Here is a 16,433-nt window from a genome sequence, read left to right as displayed (position 1 = left end):
GTCCGTCGGAGGAAGGGCGTGGCATATCGTTGTACGCCATTCACGTTCACTCTGCTGGTGGCTGTCTGAAGCAGGGCGTAGGCTTGCTGGTCCTGCTTGGACCTGGTGACTATTTTCTCACTATAAGGCAGGACGTCAACTTGCCAAAGACGCTCAACATGACTGAGAAGCTCACTGGAGGGTGAAGCAGTTGTGATGTGCAAACATTGTTGCTCACCGTATGGGCCTTGGATGGGTCCCATCGGACCCTGGAGTGTCCAGCCAAGTCTTGTATGGACGGCAACAGGTCCCCCTGGTGGTCCTTGGCATACAGGCTGGGTGGGAGTCAACAAGTGAGGTAAGTCAGACCCGATCAGCAGTAGTGGCAGTGCATGGTCGACTAGAGGCAAGGGGAGCCCTCTCAAATGCTGGTACTTCTGCTGCAAAGCAGGAACTGGGTAGGTGTGCTCAGCAAAGCTTAACCCATTAGCGGTGAAGGCATTAGTGATTTGATACCTCTCAGTTGGTTTGAGCAGCGGGGATATCTCGAATGAGACTGACGCACCCTGAAGGACCTTGACACTCTGTTGGACAGTCTGCAATGGGAGGGTCTCTGGGCAGACAGTGAGTTTGAGTCTCTGCACGACCTCAGGGAGAATAATACTTCTCTCTGATCCGTCATCGAGGACAGCATGGGCCTCCATGGTGTGGTCACCGTTGCGAAGGAGCACCTTCACCACCTTTAGCATGACTCTCTGAGAGCGATTAGGCCTGTCAAGGTAGACTCTGGTGGTCGGTAGGTTGACCATGAAGATCTTACTGGGGGTTTCCTGGACAGAGTCATGCAGGACTGTAAGGTGCAGCTCTTTGCAGACCTTGCATGGGCGTTTCAGGTTGCAATTGTCCACAGGGTGCCCTCGACCACATTTCCAACACCTCTTGCCCTCTTGAATCCACTTGACAATCTGGCTTGTGTTCAACTTCTTGAATTCTTCACAGGCGTTGAGGTAATGGTCTTGGTTGTCACAATGGGGACAGTAAGGAGTAGGCTTGGGTGCAGTAGCCTTCTCCTCCGCTGTAAGGAAAACTGGGGTTGGCCTTTGCTTTGGCTGATTGGCCCCATAGTCTTTCCTGACTGGCTTGGGGTTGTCATTCTCATAAAGAGCTGCGGCACGACTGGAGATGCGTTTGGCTTGTGACTTGACCTGCAACCAGGTAGCTAGGTCGGAAAGAGTGTAGGTTCTGTGAGAACCCGACTGTAGAATGCGGTGAGTCAGGCAATACTCCACAAAGCCGTCACGATAGGCTGGAGGCATCTTGCTGAGTAAACGGTCCACGTGTGAACCACAATGGAGTTCGTAGCCGCCTTGCCCTTCAAGTGTCTTTAACATCCCCACCAGGGACTGAACAGAGAGAGCGAAGGTGTCGAAGGCTTGCGCATCGCCCATCTTCAGGGCTGGGGCGTTGAGGATGGCACCCAACTCAGACTGGACAAGCTGTCTTGGCTGGCCATACTTCTCTTGAAGGGCCTGCAGTGCTGCGGTGTATGGCTGTAGTTCGTGCATGTACGCTTTGGCTAGCTGTAGAGCACTAGGGAGTTTCAGGTGGTTGAGCAGCACTTGGTATTTATACTGCTCACTGAGGTGGCTATGGCAGCTCACCAAACTGTCCAGCGCCATCTTCAGGAGAACAAAGTCACTCTCCAGGCCACTCTGGAACACTGGCAAGTTAGGTCTTGGGATGCCATATGCAGAAGCAATTAGCAGTTCAGCTCCGGGTGGTGGTTGATAACCAGGGTAGGAAGCTCCAGGTGATGGTTGGTAACCAGGGTAGGAAGCTCCGGGTGGTGGTTGGTAACCAGGGTTGGGAGCTCCGGGTAGTGGTTGGCAACAGGGTGGTTGGTAACCAGGATAGGGAGCGGTGAAAGCAGGGAGTGCCTGATGAGCATCAGGGTCTGCCTTGAACGACCGAGGCTGAGTGACCTCAGAGACTGGTGCTGTATTACCAAAAGGTGGCTGTTGCACGATTGGCGTTTGTGCTGTAGTCGGGGTGGCTGCATATGATACAGCTTGGGACGTGACTACAGTTGTCGGTGGGTACAGTTGCACGGGACCAGGTAATGCTATCTGTGCTGGGCCAGAAGGCTGTGGACCCCGGGAAGCTGGGCGGGGTGCAGCTTGCAATGCTGACCACTGAAGAGGTGCAGCGTGCGGTGCTGGCGGCTGAAGAGGTGCAGCAGGGGGCGCAACAGAGCCCTGGGCCCTAGGTAGCTGTGCTGGTGTAGAATGCTGCGGGAGAGGCACAGCATGCACTACCGGCAGCTGATGAGGTGCAGCGGGGGCCGGGACACGACCCTGGGGTGCAGGTGGCTGCGGATGAGGTGCAGCAGGGGTCTGGAATCTGGCTGACAGTGCCTGTGGAGCAGCGTTAGTAGTCTGGGTAGATGCAATTACCAGCGCTGGTGAAGGGGGTACTGGCTGCTGGGCTGAAGAGGCTGCGGCTGACATTGTTGGATGAGGTGGTATTGGATGCTGGGGCAAGGGATGCTGACTGTGAGCTGTAAGTGATGCAGCGGACTGGTGAAAGCTACGGACACTGCCCCGTGATGAGGGAGGATCTGGTACGGTGGCGTTAGAGTCAGCTCCAAGAAAGGATGTGACCAGCTTGGCCACCTCCAGTTCCTTCTCTGCTTCCTTCAGGCGGCGGCTCCTGTCCAGTTGTGCGGTTAGATACTCTCTGGCCTGGAGAGCCTCCTCCTGGTGCCGCTGAGCCTCCTCCTGGTGCCGTTGAGCTTCCTTTGCTTGTGCATCTAGCCGTTGATACTCCATGTCAACTAGTGAATCCTCATGTAGCTGCTGGCGGAGGCCATCAACCTCCATCTGCCTTATCCTCTCCTCCAGAATGGCAGTTTGAACGTCAGATAGAGCCCGAGCAGGATACATGCCAACAGAGGCCGAAGTCCGCCAACTGGAATGGGACCTGGAGCTGGTTCCACTCCGACTGGACGTTCTCCTTGAATTGCTTCCGGTTTGGCTTGAGTGGCGGTGGGAAGCGGTTGAAGGAGGACCCTCGGAACGGTGATAACCAACTTCATAGTCGGCAAGGTAAGAAGGCAAACGATGTCCTCTGCTGGGCCTACCCTGTGGCTCAGATTGTCCTGAAACTGCTTTGTCCATATCGTTGGATGGTGCACTCAATCCGGCTCGAAGGACCAATTTGTAACGAAGGGGGACACCTTTGGTTACTTTAGAAATAATAATACTGGTTGAGGCGGCGGATATGGACTAGATTCCGGTCAGAGAATCAGGGTCTGGAGAAGGGATTTCTTTCCAATGATTTATTCGGTAATGGTGAACATGTATGTGGTCTGAAATGAATAACAATAAAGAAAAACATATTAGCAGTAACATGAGCTTGTGCATTTATGATGCAATCACTAATGACAGGCTATCTGCACAGTGTCATAAGGAAAACAATAAACACTCCCTCAGTGTAGCAAATATAAACACCAAACTGTCCAAATGTAGTAACACACAGTAGATAAACTGTGAAGTAAATCAATCTCATCATCACAAGTAACAAAATACACCATAAAGGGTTTGCAAACGAACTGCAGGCAGTAGGGAGCTAAACAGCACTAGCCAAATTAACAGGTGTTGCCAATTAAGCATATAAAGTTACATAAAGTAATATACAGAGTTTCAGATATAATATAACTACTATCTTAACACTTAGGACATCAAATAATGTACTCACATAGTTTCATGAACGCACAAATCAAGAATCAAAGAACAGGGAACAGAAACACACTGAGAGAACGTCGTGTCTAACTGCTCCTGCGTGTGTCAAACACTACACTGACTAAATAGACTGTCAATGGGTAGATATCATGTCGGGCCACTAGGCGTCACTGATGGGCTTTCTTACAGTAATAATGATAATAATAATAATAATAATAATATCACACAAATAATTGGTACACTAAGGACCCCCTAGGGGTTCTGGACCCCCCGTTGAAGACCCATGACATATTTAGGGTCTATTAAGGAACCCTGAAAGTGGGGGATTTTAGAGCCCCTGCTCACATAAATGCAGAAGCCTTTCAGAACAGTGTTAGCACCAGTACTACGCCTGTGTGGACCTGGGATCAAACACAGTACCACTTTCCTGACCTCAAACTACAACACTGGTTCTCAACATGGGGTCCGTGGACCCCCAGGGGTCCCCATCAAAATGAGGAACAGGTTAATAAACACTTGAACCCTATTTTATATAATTCGGCCATTCAACAATAGCATTTCTTTTTAAACACTTGGAACAAATCTTGACAAAATATTCTGTTATGGGGGTCCCTGGCACAACATCCTTTCAAATGGGGGTCCGTGGCCAAATACGTTTAAATTTTCAGTTTGAGAACCAGCGAACTAGACCATGGTGTCATAGTGACCAAATATTTGAACCAAGTGAGGCGGTTTAGCCCACATATAACAGTGTGTATTTGATGAACAAGTTGTAAACATTGACACACTACATTCTAAGATGAACAAGATATACAATATACATGGACATACTACAAGACCAATCAGTGTCATTCTTGAAAAGTACATTTTATTTCTTGCTCTTCAAAGTGAATAAAATTCAATGAGTTAATTCACACAGACATTTGCACATTAATTACAACTGCAGATTTTTGAAGAATCCCATTTCCCAGCTGCAGCTAAAGAACCAATCATTTGTATCAGAATCATGACATTCATATTTTCAATGAACTGTTCTACAGTAATTACTTTAAAGAAAAACATTAACAAAAAAAAATGTTATTCCTGATAGTCGTGATTCCTGCATAGTAATGAATGAAAATGGTGAGATTCACTCAAACCTGAATGTCATAAAATAAAATATACAATCAAGTCATTGTACCAAGGTAGAACATCTAAATACTGTACTTGATTAAATGGAAACTCTACTTAAAATATTAGTCTTTGGCTGTACTTCCGACATGTACAATAAAGTTATTCTGTTTCAATAGATAATAGAACATATATGCCTATAACAACAGTTATACTGTAGTATATGACATAAATATATAACAACACATACAGAAAAAACTGTTAAATGACTTGATTTGAAACAACAGTGACAGAAAATAAACCTATACAGTAGTAGATGAACCCTTCAATGTAAATATAAATGAAAATGAACCTTTCCATGTAAAGCAGAGGATTATGCTTAATTTATATTCTATTGTACAACATAATTGTGTGTTGGAAATAACAGTCTCACTGCATTGTGAGCTTGTAGATCTCACTATACATCCAGCTTTATACAGATATTATTTTCACCGGTGCCTTACCAATTATCCATAAACTTCTTCGCCATTTAAAAAAATAATAAAAACACATTTTCAAATAGTTCAACTGAGCTATTTGAGCTATTTGAAAATGTTTTTTTTTTTTAAATAGTAAAAAATGGCAAAGAAGTTTAGGGATAATGGGTAAGGCACTGGCGAAAATAGGGCCCTCATAGTCTAATCTGTGAGATTGACAGAAGAGATGATCAGGGGAGCAGAGTTTTTGCCATCATTATTGAGATAAGGACTGAAGTATGGATAGAGTTTATCAGTGAAGGTGCAGCCAGTGAAAGAGTAGAGATGAACTCTGGCCTCCACATCATAAAAGGAGACCAGACCCTCCTCATAATCCACAAACACTCCCACTTTCTGGACCTCCTCTCTTACAGGGAGGGGGACAGGAGGGCTAGCAGCAGCCCTGTACTCATGTCCCTTCCTCAACCATATAGACCAGTAACCCTTGTTGGGGCTCAGTGTTAATTTTCCCTTCCTGTTGATGGACTCTCTGGCCACTCCTAGAGTCCAGTCAGTCTTTCCTTTAACCTGAACCTCATAGTAAAACCTTCCGGAGGAGAAACTTTGTTTTCCTAAGACATTGGGACATGTAGAGAATCTCTCTTTGTTGTCTGGGAGATTATTCCTTATGTCTCCATCACTCACTTGTTTTCCATTGTTAGACAGGATGAGATCACAGTGTGCTGTATCAGGGTCCAGAGTTACATCCACTGCATATTGCTGGATCCTCCTCAGCTCAGCATCACGCAGCTTCTCCATCTCTTTACTGAGTGTCTTCTCCAGCTGAGCCACAGCTGTCCTCACAGTCCCCACATATGAAGACTGATGGACATTGACATTTGTCCAGTCCTTGGTGGGTGGAGGAGTGTTGATGCATGGGAAGTTCTGGAGGAGGTGGAGGTGGTCTTCAGTGTGTGAGAGCTGCTTCAGCTCAGAGCTTCTCTTCTCTAACTGAGTGAGCTCTAGTTGAAGCTCTTTAATGAAGCCTTCAGCCTGTTTCTCTGTTGTTTTCTGCTTCTCTTCAATCACATCAATGAGCTCAGCCTGGCTTCTCTCAATACAGCTCGCCAGAGCAGTGAAGACCTGCACACTGTCTGCTATCTCTCTGTCTGCATCTTTCTTGCTGAGCTCTACTGAATGTTTGAGCTTCTGAATCTTCAGGTGTCTCTCCTGGATCATCTGCTGAACTTCAGCCTCTGTCTTTCCCAGCTCAGCCTTCTTTCCTTCATATTCTTCTTCCAGAGATACAATTTGATGGGACTTATGGCAAAACTGACAAGCACACATGTGGTCAGTCTTACAGAACAGCTCCAGAGGTCTGTCATGTTTCTTACACATAATGTCCTCCAGGTTCTTTACTGGGTTGATTAGTTTATGTCGTTTTAACGTTGTGACTCTCTTATGAGGCTCCAGGTGAGTCTCACAGTAGGAGGTCAGACACACCAGGCAGGACTTCAGGGCCTTGAGTTTGGTGTCAGTACAGATGTCACAGGAGACTTCATCTGGTTTGGCAGCTTCTTGATTTGAGTTGGAAGTTTCTTTCAGCTGCTTTGACTTCCGGAACTGATCAGCCATCTCTGCAAGAACTTTATTAACAAAGACGTCTGGTCTTCTAAAGAAGTTTTTGTTGCATAGTGGACACTTGGACACAGCAGTACTGTCCCAGTGATGTGTGATACAGGTTTTACAGTAGTTGTGTCCACATGGAGTGGTGATTGGATCAGTGAACACATCCAGACAGATAGAACACAGGAACTGCTCTTCAGAATGAAGACTGCTGGCAGAGGCCATTTTCACACCCTGAGAATATGAATACAAATATAAATTAGTCTTATGCCGACAACCTTAGACTATAAAATATAAGCTAGTACAGTGTATATATACCAGGTTTGGCAACCTTTTTTTCACATGAACTGCCATATTTTTATTTTCTTAATAGTCTGTGTCTGAAGTGTGTCATATCAACATTCATCATGACACCACATACAAATTTAATATTTTCAACAGATTTTGACTGCCCATAATACAGTAACACCGATTTTAACGTTTTATTTTACATCAGGACATTTTAATGGTCATTAAACTCTGACCGCATCTATCTCCCAGGCTCTCACCTCATCTTAATCATCAGTCAGAGTTCAGAGTTTGAATACCTGGACACACACGTTTGATAATGACTGCTTTCTCTCTCTGTCTCAAAGTAGTCTTTTAAGCTAATTACTAATCTATCAAAATTCAGTGTGTTGTTGGCTTGTCATGCCATGTAGATTTTGTAATACATCTTTTGTTGTTTTGGTGTAAGTAATTGTGTGGTGAATAGGTTTTTGTTCAAATAATTAAAACAAAAATCTAGGAACTGTGAGCATAAGGGTAATAAAGTCATCACAAATCCTTTGATTTTGGGTTGATTTGAATCATTCTGGGTGTGGAATGGCCATAAAGATTGCCTATGGCAAAGTTGATTACTATTAAAGTAAAGATGAAAATAAAAATAATAATGTATTGACAGCCTACACTACCTACTGAGGACTAAGAAAAATAACCTAGTTCACATCACACAGTCAAAAAACAAAGGCTTCATTATACAAAAATGGCCATAATGATTTAGAGGCCTCTCATTCAGTGGACTTTAATGACCAAATTAATAGAAAAAAACACACACAAAAAAGTATAGCATGCCATGTCAGGTTCAACCCATTTCCTTGTGCTTGTGTGCCTGTAGTCTGGGAGACGTCGCCTCGAAGCCTGTACAGCAGGGGCGCGGCCACTGCGTTCTGATTAAAATCGAAAGCCAATGAAGAAAAGGGGGCGGGATCCACATGCAGTGGGTGTTGCATTTAAATAGGAGCGACGGGAAGCAATTTCTCCTTGAGAAATTGCGGCCGCCATTGTTGTGTACTGCTGTTTGCCTCTCGTCGGACTGTTTAGACGAGTTGCACAGCTCTCAGACCGGTAAGAGGCGTGTCCGCTCAGATTCTGAGCGTAAGTTACATCCCGCCCACAAATACCAGGGCTCTGGCCCAGAAGTTCCTCGCCCCTCCCGTTTGTATGCGAGAGCTGGCGAAAACTTCTGGGAACTCAGATTAGTGTGCCTGTGGATCCCCGACTACACTGCAAATCAAATTAGTCAAAGCATGTATAGCTTGCTGCTTAGCAAAAATGAAAATTCTAAAATATATTTTAAAGATAAATATATTTTCGTAAATGACTAACAGCTGATAGCTTCCTTTCTCGGCTTTCAGGGGGTGTAGTTCCAGACTCTGCATAGCATTCAGAGATTGTGGAATAGTTGTCTGGCTACGCAAGCCTAGTCTCAAAGTGACACGTAACACTGGATGTTGGGCAAACAATATTTTCAAGACATGAATATAAACAAAACCATATTCATCTTTGAGGGCTGGTATGCCCGGACATCTATCGACTTTCTTTACTTTTTTGCTATTGTTCTCTGAGGCAGAACTGTGTGATTGAGCAACATACTGTAGGCTACATGCTCCAAGGTGTACACAAAACTAAGTAGGATAGGCAGTATAGGTCCTGAATAGGAGGAAAGATTATGTGCAGGAGGTAATTTGCATACAAATATAAGGGGACTTAAATTCATTGACGACATAAACAAATATCTTATCTATTCTGTACTCACCTGTCTATGTCCTTAAGTCTTCACTGATAATGATACAATCCTGTTGATGTGAGGTTTATGTTTGAGAACATAAGCTGAGCTGTCACACTGCTGTGGGTGTGTGTTTTACAAGGTGTGAAGGAATGCTGGTTGGCATCTTAATAATGTGTCAGAACCAGAAGTGCAAGTTAACCCTTCGCATATCTCTTTCATGATGTCAACAGGTTGACAATTGCAGATTGCAGTAGGAGGTTCATGATTTGCGGCATTTTTTGCAAAAGGGGCCCCTCCCACAAACTTTGGAAAAAATCTGACCGATACCTCTTTATCACAGAGATAATGTGTACCCATTTGTGTGAGTTCTGTACAAAATCTGTGGTAATACAAGCAAAAAGTGTGTTTTTAAGAAAATATAAAATGAGGAGGTTCTTCCTTGGCCGACTGGGAGTGTGCACTGTGCATGCAAAGTGTCACACTGATCGGTTCAGTGGTGCCCAACATTAGCTTCTCAGAGAAACAGACACACATGAACAGGGGCGAAAACATATTTCTCCACCACCCGACCGTTTTGACATGGCGGAGATAAATATAAATGTGAAATATAAATATATATCTATATAGCAGTTAGCTATTCTAGAACAAAAAACAAAAAATAAACTGGGAAGACATCCACTGTATACTGGCAGATGTCATTAATTGCAACAAGTCTGTCAAGGTAGCTTGAAAGTGTTAGACCACGAACATGCTTGTCCAAATATCCGTGCCAGGACAAGTTGATGACCGCTGATTGAATTATATCTATATCTATATATATCTCTATATATATATATCTCTCTCTCTATATATATATATATATATATATATATATATATCTCTCTCTCTCTCTCTCTCTCTCTCTCTCTCTCTATATATATATATATATATATATATATATATATATACACACACTTGGAGAGGAGATTTGGAGAGGATCAGAGGTACAGATGGGGTGTAGGAGGAAGAAATGGCTCCAGACTCGGCAGTAAAATGGCTGCTGTCAGTTTTGGAGAGTGACAGCGGAGGCGGTTCGCAGTTGCGCTCGGCGGTGCGTCGTAAAAGCCATTTAAGCATTCAATCCACACAGTTACAAACTTTACAAAACAAAACATTATCCACGAAAACACACGCAGGCACAGCACTCACACAAGTTTGTAGACTATTACTACACTAACCCTAAAGCAAATATCGCGGTCCACAAGCCCATAACATGTTGCACTGCGACGCTTTGTCAGTGTTTGTCGGTGTTGCAACACTGGCGTGCAACTAAGTATAATTCGGCCATAACTCCAACCCTAACCTGAGTCTTTTCCTAATTGTAAGCCTGACTCTCTTTTTGAAACTCTAACAACCATCCTCTCACACACACACACACACACACACACGCACGCACGCACGCACGCACGCACGCACGCACGCACGCACGCACGCACGCACGCACGCACCCACCCACAGTATATTGAATCATGAGAACATCTTTGTGGTCAAGTGGTTACGTTTGTCATAAGGAGAGCTTGGTAACAATGATGTTCCATAAAGGGCTATAAAATGACCATAAAACACTATTATGCTACTTAACAATCTGATGTCCAACTCCAAGGCACAATATGATATAGCAATTTCCTATGGGATTTTAATTTGTGCACTTTTTGCATCCGAATTTGCATCAGTTTTAAATAACTAGCATATAGTATGGATCAATCATCATTTATGGAGCTATTGTGACTTTGAGCTGCATGCAGACATTAAAGTAGATTTAATCTGCTTTGTTGTAATAACTTGTCAGTGATATGCTGGTTGGTGAGTAGTTGTTTGTGAAACGTGTCCAAAATGTGTATCCAACACCTGCCACAGTTCTAGACAGAATGCCTTAAACAGTCACATTGTCCACATCAAACATACAATATGATATCAATTGTTCAACATTCACACTTGTTCGTGTTCCTTCCACGCCCAACTGGGGAAACTCCCCCCTGTCAGGTGATGCAATCTGCACTTTTAAATCTGCTATTTTTGAACAATTTGGAAAATTCTTGACAAATCTGTTATTGGGGTCGGTGGCATAAAGTCCTTTCAAATCTGGGGGTCCGTGACATATTGAACAAATATTTCCCATTGTGCAATGCACAAGTATGCATTGGCATACTATATTGTAAGAAAACTAAAGGTATTCTTGAAAGTTTCATTTTTATTTTTGCACATCAAATTGAGTAAAATTCAAGGAGTTCACACACAGATTTGCACATTAATAACGACTGCAGATTTATTTAGAAGAATCACATTTTACTTAATTGATAGCATGCAGCTACATGAAAGAACCAATGATTACCTTCAGCATAAATACATTTTGTTGTAATACATTTAATAAAACAGTTAATCTTCAATTAACTGTTCTATATTGCTTTAGAGTTTTTAAATAAAATTGTGTTATTCTTGATATACATGATTCCTGCATATTTACAAATTAAAATTAAATGAGTTTAACATAAACCTGAATAAAACCATAGAATACAATATACAATCAAGTCCTTGCACCAATTATAAATGTAGACAATTGAACAGTCTTGCAGACAGGGAATACATTCTGAACTTGATTCAATGTAAACTCTACTTACAATATTTGTCTTTGGCTGTACTTCAGACATGCAGTTATATGTTTCAATATTAGAACACATGTATGGGACAAATAACAACAGTTATATGACATCTATAACAACACATGGAACAACAGTTAAATGGCTTGATTTGAATCCCTCAATATACGGTTGCAACAGTTAGTCAAACTAATCAATTTAATCAATTATAAAAGAGAATAATCGATTTGACCAAAAATAATCAATTTTGTGAGGAAAAATATTTAGCTTTTTTGTGCGTTGATTCCTTTAAAATTTAATTATGAAAGAAACTGTGGTCCTCGATTATTCGATTAATCAAACAAGTTCTCAAGGAAATAATCGATAGTTCTACTTCTACTACAGCTCTACTTCAATATACACATTTGCTTTCTTAAATGAAAATAAAAGTTTTTCATGTAAAGCAGAGGATTACGCTTAATTTATACTCTGCTGTACAACGGAGTTGTGCCTTGGAAGTAGCCAATGTACAAGCTCACAATGCATTGCATAGCGATCTGTTATGAGCCTGTTAATAAGTCGTATTTTGAAATATATATCAAGCTTTATACAGGCACTTAGTCTAATCTGTGTGATTGACAAGAGAGATGATCAGGGGAGCAGAGTTTTTACCATCATTATTAAGATAAGGATTGAAGTATGGGTAGATTTTCTCAGTGAAGGTGCAGCCTGTGAAAGAGTAGAGATGAACTCTGGCCTCCACATCATAAAAGGAGACTAGACCGGCCTCATAATCCACAAACACTCCTACTGTCTGGACCTTCTCTCTTACAGGGAGGAGAACAGCCGAGTTATCACCAGCCCAGTACTGATTTCCCTTCCTCAACCCTATAGACCAGTAACCATGGTTTGGGATTAGTTTAATTGCTCTCTTCCTGTTGACAGACTCTCTGACCACTCCTAGAGTCCAGGAAGTCTTCTCTTTAACCTGAACCTCAAAGTAAAACCTTCCCGAGGAGAAGCTTTGTTTTCCTAAGACATTGGGACATCTAGAGAATCTCTCAATGTTGTCTGGGAGATTCTTTCTGTCTCCAAAACTCACTTGTTTTCTATCCTCAGACACGATGAGATAGGGATTTGCTGTATCAGGGTCCAGAGTCACATCCACTGCATATTGCTGGATCCTCCTCAGCTCACAATCACGCAGCTTCTCCATCTCTTGACTGAGTGTCGTCTCCAGCTGAGCCACAGCTGTCCTCAAAGTCCCCACATATGAAGACTGATGGACATTGACCTTTGTCCAGTCCTTGATGGGTGGAGGAGTGTTGATGGATGGGAAGTTCTGGGGGATGTGGAGGTGGTCTTCAGTGTGTGAGAGCTGCTTCAGCTCAGAGCTTCTCTTCTCTAACTGAGTGATTTCCAGTTGAAGCTCATTAATGAAGCCTTCAGCCTGTTTCTCTGTTGTTTTCCGCTTCTCTTCAATCACATCAATGAGCTCAGCCTGGCTTCTCTGAATACAGTTTATTAGAGCAGTGAAGCCCTGCACACTGTCTGCTATCTCTCTGTCTGCATCTTTCTTGCTGAGCTCTGCTGAGCGTTTGAGCTCCTGCATCTTCATTTGTCTGTCCTGGATCATCTGTTGAACTTCGGCCTCTGTCTTTCTTTCATATTCTTCTTTCCACTTGTGCCTCCTGAATTGATCAGCCAACTCCGCGAGAACTTTATTAACGGAGAGTTCTGGTCTCTTGCCGAAGGCTTTGTTACATAATGGACACTTTGAAGCACCAGCATTTTCCCAGTTATATGTGATGCAGGTTTTGCAGTAGTTGTGTCCACATGGAGTGGTGATTGGATCAGTGAACACATCCAGACAGATAGAACACAGGAAGTGCTCTTCAGACAGGAGACTGCTGGCAGACGCCATTTCTACACACTGGGAATATGAATGAAAACATCCTTATTGTTCTTATACCAACAAAGTTAAAGTATAAAATATATATACAGTATATATAGTGTACTAGATTTTCAGGCCTTCAAATCTAGTCTCATATTGCGCTGATCAGAGCAATGGTCACCGAGTTGAGCCAATTGAAGAGTTAAACACTGCTGTAACACTGCTGTAGTGTGTGTGTGTGTGTGTGTGTGTGTGTGTGTGTGTGTGTGTGTGTGTGTGTGTGTGTGTGTGTGTGTGTGTGTGTGTGTGTGTGTGTGTGTGTGTGTGTGTGTGTGTGAGAGAGAGAGTATTTGTGCCAATTGGCGTAGGTTGGACTAACACACGTAGTCCCTGGTGTGATTGTTCTTATGGCAGACCCATGAACAGTATTTGTGCCAAATTTGGTGTAGATTGGAGTAATACACGTGGCCCCTGGTGTGGCTATTGTCATAGAAATAGAACAAATAGAACGAGAGAAGAATTTCAGGCATTTTTGTCATGCTGTGTACTGAAAATCGTATCTATCCTGTACTCACCTGTCTGTCCTTAAGTCTTCTCTGTTAATGATACAATCCTGTTGATGCGAGGTTCTTGTAGAGAATAATGATATCAGCTTTTTAATTGTGGTTCTGATGAATCATTAAGATGCCAGTCAACTTTGCGTCACAACTTGTAAAAGTTAACCCTTCACTGGACTATTTCATGCTGTGAGCAGGTTGATAAAATGCTGAATAAAAATGTACATTTCATACCATATTTACATTTATATTCTATTTCTATTTGCCATGTTTCTATAAGGTGACTAGAATATTGTCTAATAAGACCTGAAGAGTTGTTCAACTATTGCTTTTTTCCCTTTTTCCATACTTGCGTACCACTTTAAACATTGATTGTTGCTTTTAGTACGTTATCATCAACCATGTTTTTGATCAAAGTCCTTAGGATATTGCTTTATAGCACACTTCCACTGGAGGCTTTCATGTGCTGTGAAGTTTGACCTGGAGTAGATGAGTCGTCACAGAATGATTTAAGCTCCTATTGCCTCCCGTGTTTACAGCAATATAAGATCTCCGCCAGGCAGAGTTGCCTATCCAGGGTTGTGTCAGTCGTGGGTTCCAGCCGTCAGGACACAAGGAAGCTGCAGGGAGAAATAGAGTTTGTACGACACATGGTGCAACTGTTCACGTTTGTGGCAGAAGTAAAAGGCATTTTGGAGGCACACACTTTGGAGGTCCCTCGACATGTATTTCCAATTTGGGTATTATTGGAGAGATCATGATATGTGCCATTTAGGCCCCGCCCACATATTTTTTAAGCAGTTCCAGACAAAATGTCATTGTCAGATGCAGGAGACAATTTCTGCCAAATGTTTGGTTTAAAATGAATGAATACTAAAAGTGCTCCTCGGAGCACAGGTCTCCGCCAGGTCAGGTAGGTTATTGTGGCCTCCTGGTGGCGCTATAATAGGCCAATGTGAAAAGGGTGCCATTTCTTCTTTGGCCTTGCACGGCAATCGGACACTGCATTCATTTTTTGAGGCATTTTGTTCCATTTTTTTTTTTTGCTAAATTAGACCTGCTGGTGATGCTATAACAGGCCAATGTTAAAAGGGTGGCATTTGTTCCTCAACATAGTGTGAATATGTGTGCAAAGTTTGACCGCAATCGGACGCTACGTTCATCATTTGCGGCATTTTGTTCAAAACAAGCCACTCCTGCAAACTTTAGATGTGAATCTTAGCCAATCAGGATGGAATATGAAAAATCAAACAGATTCGTCTTGATCACATGACTATAGAGCTCATGTGTACCGATTTGCGTGAAATCTGGATAAAATGGGAAGGAGTAACATATAAAAATGGTTTAAGTCGGCCTCCTGGTGGCGCTATAAAAGGCAGATGGGAACTAGAAAAAGTGCTCCTCGGAGCACAGGTCTCCGCCAGGTCAGGTAGGTTATTGTGGCCTCCTGGTGGCGCTATAATAGGCCAATGTGAAAAGGGTGCCGTTTGTCCTTAGGCCTTTCAAGGCAATCAGACACTGCATTCATGATTTGAGGCATTTTGTTCCAAAAATGTGTTTTGTTATATTAGACCTGCTGGTGGCGCTATAACAGGCCAATGTGAAAAGGGTGGCATTTCTTCCTCGGCCTAGTGGGAATGTGTGTGTAAAAATTCACGGAAATCGCACGCTGTGCGCATGATTTGAGGCATTTTGTTCTAAACAGACCTCTCCTGCAAACTTTGAAAGCCAATGTTATAGCCAATTAGGATGGAATATGAAATATCATACACATCCGTCTTGATCACATGACTATAGAGATCATGTTTACCGATTTGCGTGAAATTTGGATAAAATCGGAAGGAGCAATATAAACAAATGTGTTTTACATATGTCCGCCTCCTGGTGGCGCTATAACAGGCAAATGTGAAAAATGCAGGGCAAAGGTTTTTCCTTAACCTCTAGGGAGTGTGCATACAAAGTTTTACACAGATCGGTGCAGTTATCGCTTATAACATGAATCGGCCTGTTATAGCGCCACCATGAGACTGATTTGAAAAAATTCAAGTGGCATTTCTTTCTTGGCCTAGTGGGAATGTGCAGATAGTGTGTGCACAGTTTCGCTGGGATCAAGCCGACGGTGCCGGAGATTAGCTGTACACAGACAGAAGGACACACACACACACACACACACACACACACACACACACACACACACACACACACACACACACACACACACACACACACACGGAAGGACAAGGTGCAAAATATACTCTCTCGCCAGGCCGAGACAATTCATGCATTCTGCAACAAATAGTGACTGTATAGCATTTGTGGTGCCCCCTATGGTTGGAAGTCTAATTGCTTTTGGCTTTGCATTTTTTCGAAGCCCCTCAAAATTGAGTTAGAGTTGACACTGCGTTCA

The 16,433-nt window shown here is 43.0% G+C and overlaps 1 protein-coding gene across 2 annotated transcripts; it reads right to left on the bottom strand.

Moving 5' to 3' along the window:
• Positions 1 to 5,506: 5,506 nt before the first annotated feature.
• Positions 5,507 to 14,111, bottom strand: LOC311061571 (E3 ubiquitin-protein ligase TRIM21-like; the record flags this gene model as incomplete). 2 transcript variants are annotated; one of them, XM_084080256.1, is made up of 2 exons in its annotated part: positions 14,045 to 14,111; positions 5,507 to 7,144 (listed from the first exon to the last, which is right to left on the bottom strand). In XM_084080256.1, the coding sequence occupies exon 2, from the start codon at positions 7,133 to 7,135 to the stop codon at positions 5,507 to 5,509; it is 1,629 nt and encodes a 542-aa protein (XP_083936382.1). In that variant the 5' UTR covers positions 7,136 to 7,144; positions 14,045 to 14,111. The 2 variants fall into 2 exon arrangements, with proteins under 2 accessions (XP_083936382.1, XP_083936381.1); XM_084080255.1 differs by lacking the exon at positions 14,045 to 14,111 and adding an exon at positions 8,988 to 9,073.
• Between the last annotated feature and the right edge of the window lie 2,322 nt (positions 14,112 to 16,433).

Source organism: Gymnoscopelus microlampas (assembly GCF_963454915.1).
Source record: "Gymnoscopelus microlampas genome assembly, chromosome: 15".
Lineage (NCBI taxonomy): Eukaryota > Metazoa > Chordata > Actinopteri > Myctophiformes > Myctophidae > Gymnoscopelus > Gymnoscopelus microlampas.
The sequence above is the reverse complement of the archived record's forward strand: the minus strand, read 5'-3'. Positions and strand labels throughout refer to the sequence as shown.